Genomic DNA, 7,434 nt, shown 5'->3' with positions numbered 1-7,434 from the left:
TTGTCTCTGAGGAGTATTGCTGTCCACATAATAGATATGACTCTTACATCAATCAGGTATTAATTGCTTTCATGTCTCATATAATGAAATGACTGCTAAGGGGCATAGGCACAGTTCTAAAATGGCTTATGAAACCCATTTTTAAAGACTTTTGTTTAAGATCCCCACTTCAGTTTATCTGATATCTCAATATAGCCTTTCTTAAATTGTTACTTAAAGGTCTGTAACAGTAATGGGTTACTCTGGCAGCATCACGTCCAAGTCCAAGCGTGTCATAGTAAGGCATATTACTAAAAGCAGGGGTGTCAAACTCAGTTCCTGGAGGGCCGGAGCCCTGCAGAGTTTAGATGCAACCCTAATTAAACACACCTGATCCAGCTAATCAAGTACTTCAGACATACATAGTATATGTGTTTTAGCAGGGTTGAATCTAAACTCTGCAGGGCTCCGGCCCTCCAGGAATTGAGTTTGACACCCCTGACTAAAAGGGTTATTACTAAAAAAAAATACTGTCAGCTTCCTTGTTTTTTTTTTGTTTTTTTTTGGGTGATGAGCATATTTTTTAAGACAAGTCAATATTTTTAGACTAAAGTCCAAAAAGAGTTTATAACAAAAATGAAATCAACAGTTAATAAATATTAAGAGGTTCTTGAAAAGTCTCTTTTCAATGAAACATTTTCAATGTCCTGCAAGTGAGTGCTGCCCTCTGCAGTCGAATACAAAGTGCTGTCATTAGTTTTCTAATTGTTTTAATCAGGCCTTAAAACAGGTAAAAAAGTTTTTTTGCGCTAGAGAGACAGGTGTTATATTATGTTTGCATTTGTCAGATATTTTTACACAGCATTTAAATAAAAAATAAATGACAATACACTGGAAGCCCTTTATTTGATAAACATCTCTGGCAAGCATTTTCTTCCAAACTATTTTTTGTACAATTTATACAGTGTTACAAAATCAGAGGTAATATTTACAGCATTTACCTTTGCAGTATCCATGGTTAAATATCTGAAAAGCATGCATAGGAGTTACATTTGGCAATTTAAAACATTATTTTCATAGCCAATATTTTTGAGAATAATATTTAGCAATTTAGAATGTAAATCACTATATTGATTGGAATTCGACATGAGCTATTTGAAGGAGTACAAGTATAAAGTAACACAAAGCTATAGGCTACAGAACCACTACGATGGTTGCACATCATCCACTCACACTACAGTATATACACCTTTATTTTTAAATGAAAAACAAAACTGTCTGGTTTTATGGCATAACACTACAAACTGCATATATTTAAAACTGGCAGTGCACTGAAGGCAAAAAAAAAAAAAAATTCAGATTGCATTTGGTTAAAATTTCTTTCAAACCATCAAATCAATCACCACAAACAAGTTAAACCATTTCTGATAGACACAGAGTGGGCTCCAAAAGTCTGAAACACCAGGGGCCTCATTTATAAAATGTTGCGCAGAAGTGATCCTAAATTAGATCGCATTTCTCAGATATGCAGAAATATACAGAAAATTTGTGCAGATAAATGGTTTCATCTGTCTGCCTTGTAAACGACTCCTAATTAACATCATTACTATTTTCAAAAACCTGCAATACTCACTACAGTGCGCACTTTTTCACGTCAACAATGATTTCTGTAAATACGAGCTTTGGCGTGGATTTAAGCTAACACACTCTCTAATGAAATCTGTGTGTACACACGTTTTATAAACGAGGCCCCTGGTAAAATAGCATTTTTTAATACTCAATACACCATGTTCTACATAAAATATAAGTATGTGTAAAAGCTAATAATCATTTTCTCCAGCATGATTTGAGATGATCCATAAAGCACCTTATGCTTCAACAGAAGCGTGAACATGTACAAATTTACAAATGTGCTTTGTTGACCCAGTCATTTGCTTCTAAGAAGAATAGCAGAATCCTAAAACAAAAAACAAAACAAAAAAGATTTTATGAAGGTTTTGTCTCTATCACTACAGACTTTTGGATCCCACCATATATAGCTAATCTAAAAACAAAACACTCTGTACTATCATTTATTCATCTAATTTCCTTTCTCAAAAATAGCAATGTATATTATATATAGTTCATGTAAGTAAACAAACACACTTCTATAAAATAAAAAGCCAACACTGTCAAGTTTAATCCCTCACATATACCAAAACAAAATCCATGATATGAGGCTCTAGATTCTGAACCAGGGTTTCATTGGAAGTGCACAAAGACAATAACACCACCCCAAATACACAGCATAACTTAATCAGTATTTCAGTTACACCTTAAATACCACCAGAATGAGTGCAAACAGAATGAGCAAAAGAGAGAAACGGACAGCTCATGCCATGTTCCCTGTAAAGGATGCTGGTGTGATAGCGGCTTGGCGGCTGCTGAAGCTGGGCATGTGTACAGCTCGACCTCCCCGGCACATGGCAGTGGGAGACAGGAGGGATGGAGAGGAAGGGGACGAGGAGGATGAAGTAGAGGTCGGGGAGACAGAGGAGGAGGAGGAGGAGTATGAACTAGAGGATGATGAGGATGAGTAGGAATAGGAAAATGACTGGCCATTTTGAGTCTGTGGAGGGAGAGTTAGGTTTTGACCTTCAGGCCGCTGAGAGGGCGAGACGGGTTTACAGCTGGGCCAGCTCAGGCTGAGACAAGGGATAGAGGACTTAGAAGAAGACGAAGAGGTTTGGTTAGTAAGCCTAGAACGAGCAGCATGGGTTGAGCTACGCTGCCATGAGCTAGGTAAAAAAGCTGGGATCTTAGAAGCAGGCAAAGCAAGGAAAGCATGTTTACTATTCCCACCAGCTTTCATAGCACTCCTGTTAGCCTGCGAACAAAGATGCCGGAAGACATGGAAAGTCAAGTAGGATGATAACACGTACGTGAAAATATAGAGCTCTATAGTCCATAAAAATATTCTACAGTACAACACCAACAAAAATATTACTCTTGTAACAAAATGCATAATTTTGTTTCTTTTCTATCACAGTCTATTTCACACATTAAGCAGTAAAGAGAGGCAAGAAAGAATAAAAGGAGAAATTTGGGCACCAGGTTCTTCAAAATATCTTCATAATCCAAAGAAAGGGAAATATAAACCAGCACTCCCCAATCAATGCAGTAGTTCTCTTACGATTGACTGTTGGTTAACAACAGTGGTGCAGTTTTCCTGTATAGCTCAATTGATAGAGCGTTCAACTAACAACAGCCAGGTCGTAGGTTTGATTCCCAGGGAGTGCAAGAGTGGGTAAAAAAATTAAAGCATATCTTGAAAGTGTCTATGTGTAAATGATAAACATGCACAAGGAGTTGGTTATGATGAATTGTAGTGGAGAGAGATAGAGAGATCATCATACTAGATCCCTGTGTGTCCACAATAAAACTAGTTTCCCATCTGTCTTCATGCCTTACACTGCCCTACAGTAAAACTACCTGACGGAATTGCCTCTGGGAATCCTGGAGCTTTTGAGGTTTTCCGGGTTTTTCCACACTCCCTGCTGGCTGCTGGCGAGACTTGGGTGAGGAAATCCGACTCGAAGCTAGAGAGTCACCAGAGTTCTGAAAAGATCAATAAGGAAACAATGTCAGCGATGGATTGAGGCGATTGACAAGTACACGACAGAATGAGGACAAAGCTTTCTCATTTGTAGACATGATTGAGGAGAGAAAGATACAGGCAGCATGCTCAAGTGTACCACCAATTTCCCAACCACAGTACATGCACTTTATTAATCCCAAAATAGATTGGAACTAGATGCTCAGAGAAAATAAATGGCTTGTGGACTCTGAATAGTCCTGAAAGTCTGAAAAGTGAATGAAGACAAAGTGGTTTAAAAGAGAAGAACACCAAGTCCATAATCATGTCCACTGAAATCACAGTGATTTCCTAGGTGTGTTCACCCAAAGATACCTATGAAACACATTCAAAGTTGATTAAAGTCATTGATTAGAAAGTCAGGCTTTTAAAGCAAACCCAAGCCACCAGCAGAAGGGTGCAAAGGAGTTGACAAAGACCTGTTTACTGCTGGAGGAACTGGAGGACGTGCTTGAAGAGGACCGAGACTGTGTTTTGGATCTCTTTTGCAGAGATGACTTGTGGGGTTTGGGCAGAGGTGCTGGCTTTTTTGTGGGACTGCCCTCCTCTGGTTCTGCATCACTGGCCATTCTCTTTGCTTTAGATTCCTCTTTGCGGGAAACTTCAGAAACCAATGTAGGCCTAATATCACTTATGGTGCTTTCTAACTGTTTAATGGTCTGCTCAAGGCTGTCTAATGTTTGATAAGTAGTCTTACGGAGTTCCTCAGTTCTGTCTTTAGTGCTCTGGGATGTTGTAGTCTGGTTTTGCGATAAAGACCTAGGGGTGGTAGAATCAGAGTCTGTGTGGGACTTGATCTCAAACCTTTTAGCTTCTTTGAGCTCCGTCACGGTTCCATCTGGTTCCTCTTCGTCTTCGTAGACAACTACCTGCAGTGTCTTTTTGCCAGTTTTTGTTCCCGTACGAAGAGCCTGGCCAATAGCTACAAGCTGTTTCTTGGGGAACTTAAACTTGAATTTCTTTTTCGCATCTTTAGGAGATTCTGTTTTGCCTCCTTCCTCAACAGTAGGAGCAGGACTCTCAAAGGAACTCTGCTGTTGTAGAGGCACTGGAACGCTACTACTTCTCTCATTGTTTACCCTATTCTCACCTCTGCACTGATCTAGATTATTTCTAAGCATTATCTGACCGACCTGAACTGAGTTGGCTTCCACTTCCTCCTCGTTTTCTTCCTCTATCCTTTCTTCTGAAAGCACCCTCTCCAGCTCTTCTTCACACTCAAAAATGGTGGACAGTCGCTTATAGGCCTGGCAGATGTCCATAGGCTCGTCAAAAATTATGATAACTGGCTTCTTGTCAATTCCAGAGTCCTCAGGGGCAGACAGAGTTGGTTCTGAGCCCACTTTAACAGTTTGGACATCTGTGCCTTTACTGTTTACTAGTTGTTGGTACTCTCCAGTTGATAGAGCCTGTACCTTTGTTTTAGTGATCCTAAAGGCAATGTTATTTGGTGGAGGAGGACCTTCTTCTCCTGGGAGGTCTGGACTTAAACTGGCCCCCTCAGTGTATCTGGCCTGATTTTCAGATGATCTCTTTGTTACATCCTGCTCACTCCTATAGTCATTTGGTTGTGTTGAAAATAAGGCATCAGTGTTTGGCTGAAAGACTGGTGAGTGAACTTGAAGTTCAGCACTTTGTGGAATCTTGCTAACAAGTGTAACTTGAACAGTGGTTGTGCGATGTCCATGCTTTATTGACTTATCCATAACAGGTGCGGCTTGCTCAGGAGATGTATGCAGTATCTGCGGCTCTAACTTCTCCTCAACAGGTGAAACTTTCTCAGAAGGTGTAGGAACAACCTGCTTTAGGGACTTCAGCACTGATTCAGTCTTGAACTCTTTGGGATTAATGAGTGATGACCCTTTTTCAGCTTCAGTGCCATTCTTTAAAGAGCTAAATGGGCCAGATGGCACCTTATGTATATTATTTAGCTTGCTTTGGGCCTCCTTGACTGATTGGCTTGGCTGAAGTGAAATTACAGATAAGTCATTTGATTTAAAAAAAATTTGCTGCTGGGAAAGGTCAGAAGCATTCTCAGGTGCAACCTTTGAAGGAGAAAAAGTTGCTTCCTTGGGCTCCTTTAGGTCCTCTGGCCTAGAGGTGCTCTGCCTTGATGTTTTTGTTGCTCCAGTGATATAATACATGACCTGACAAAGAAATCAAGAATTCTTTGGACTTCAAACAACAAAGCAAATACAACATGTATACATGCTTTTATATCACGCATTAAAACTAATGGAAACAGTAAAATAAATTATATTTACCTCAGGTGAACCAGGTGTTGCACTATCTTCCTTACTTTCAGATAGTGTTCCTTCTTCAGATAGATGAGAGGTGGTCTGCTAGAACAGTTTGTTAGCACAGAGACCTTTATTTACATTCTCAAATTAATAATCAACTAGTGAGTACAATGCAGAGAGAAACATTACCAAAGAGATCAATGGCGCCATCTAGAGTTTTTGCTTACACAGTTTACTAAAAGACTGCTGTATGTTGTCAAAATAATGTATTTATGGTGAGGGAGCTGTGAAATTATATGCATAGCATTTTCCATGCAAAGATGTTTGATAGTGGCAGAGGTTTCTGGAAAACACATGCTTCCTTTGTTTTTTTTAACAAAATATTTTAATGGAGAAAGTGACTTGTATCTATTTTTGTACAGACACTCAATGACCCAGAAAACAAATATTAGAAATAATATTTCTGTTTTGAAAACCCTGACACTGTTGATAGGTAGGACTAAAAACATTATAAACACTGAAGTTAAACACATATATTGCACTTGCCTTAAAACATGCATAGAGATGAAAATATAATATATACCTTACATGTTTGTAGAGCCCAAAACATCACATATTTTAAATAACGTTTAACAAAAAAGTATTAAATATTATTATTTAAATATTACAAATGTTTATTTTTATAAAACATAAACAAATATGTAATGTTTGGTATCTACATGCATATTTTAGTTATATTTACAAAGCAGTAATATTATATCTTTACATGTCTTCATGGTGGACATTCTGTTGCTTTTTCAAAGTGAACTCTGAATGCTAAAAAAGCAAAAGGTCAGAAGTCAGATCGCTGAATGGCCTTTCCAACGCTCCAGTCACTCTGACCCACCCCATCTTCTACAGCTGTATCTATTAGCATTCAGCAGGAGAGTGTGAGTGACAGACCAGTGTTAGACACATTCAAACGTATTACGCCCTCTCTTGATGAGGGGCTACGGCCAGGCTTTGACGTGCATCAGTATGTCAGTACATCAGTACGGGTGTTGCGTATTAGTGTCAGTTGAGCGGGAGGTTAAGGGACTTGACTGCTCTTGTGAGCACTGTTGTTAAACTGCGATGGGGAGTTAGCACACATCACGTCCGTTACCTTTGTGTGGTAAGACAGGGAAAGCCCTGGCTCCATCGCACTGTCTGAGGGCTCACGGGTTGTGAGATCAACAATATATCTGGGCTGTAAATCTTTTTTTGTGCACTTCTGAAACACCTGAGGATGGGTAAGGGTACGGTCATTAGGCTGTGTACGGGTGAGCTTTCTGTCCTGCAATTATGAGATATCAAACATAAGTGGACACCTTGATCCAGACAAGGTACAAATATTTCTTCAATATAATATTATAGATTTTTACAGTTTATTTAAACACTTAGTAGCAAATATATATGAAGTAAAATACTTAAATATATATGTCACTGCATTAGAAACAAGTGGCACCTGCAGTTTCTTTCCTCAGGACTTAATTTTTCATTTTAACAATCTAATACAGTAAAACATTTATTTATCTTAATAATAGTAATAGTAATAATATC

General features: G+C 38.8%; 1 protein-coding gene across 3 annotated transcripts in view; it reads right to left on the bottom strand.

The window, feature by feature from the left end:
• Positions 1 to 866: 866 nt before the first annotated feature.
• si:ch211-207d6.2 (sickle tail protein homolog) overlaps positions 867 to 7,434 on the bottom strand; it is a 53,055-nt gene continuing 46,487 nt past the window's right edge. For 2 of the 3 annotated variants that reach the window (XM_043216938.1, XM_043216945.1), the window contains 5 exons: positions 6,998 to 7,168; positions 5,878 to 5,955; positions 4,033 to 5,760; positions 3,451 to 3,576; positions 867 to 1,936 (listed from right to left, as the gene is read on the bottom strand). In XM_043216938.1, coding sequence (XP_043072873.1) covers positions 1,907 to 1,936; positions 3,451 to 3,576; positions 4,033 to 5,760; positions 5,878 to 5,955; positions 6,998 to 7,168 — 2,133 coding nt within the window. In that variant the 3' untranslated portion in view covers positions 867 to 1,906. Of the gene's footprint in view, positions 1,937 to 2,689; positions 3,577 to 4,032; positions 5,761 to 5,877; positions 5,956 to 6,997; positions 7,169 to 7,434 lie in introns of those variants that run through there. The other variant, XM_043216932.1, reaches the window with a different exon arrangement.

This window comes from Puntigrus tetrazona, chromosome 2 (assembly GCF_018831695.1).
Source record: "Puntigrus tetrazona isolate hp1 chromosome 2, ASM1883169v1, whole genome shotgun sequence".
NCBI classification, from domain to species: Eukaryota; Metazoa; Chordata; class Actinopteri; order Cypriniformes; family Cyprinidae; genus Puntigrus; species Puntigrus tetrazona.
This window is presented reverse-complemented; position numbering and strand designations above follow the sequence as displayed.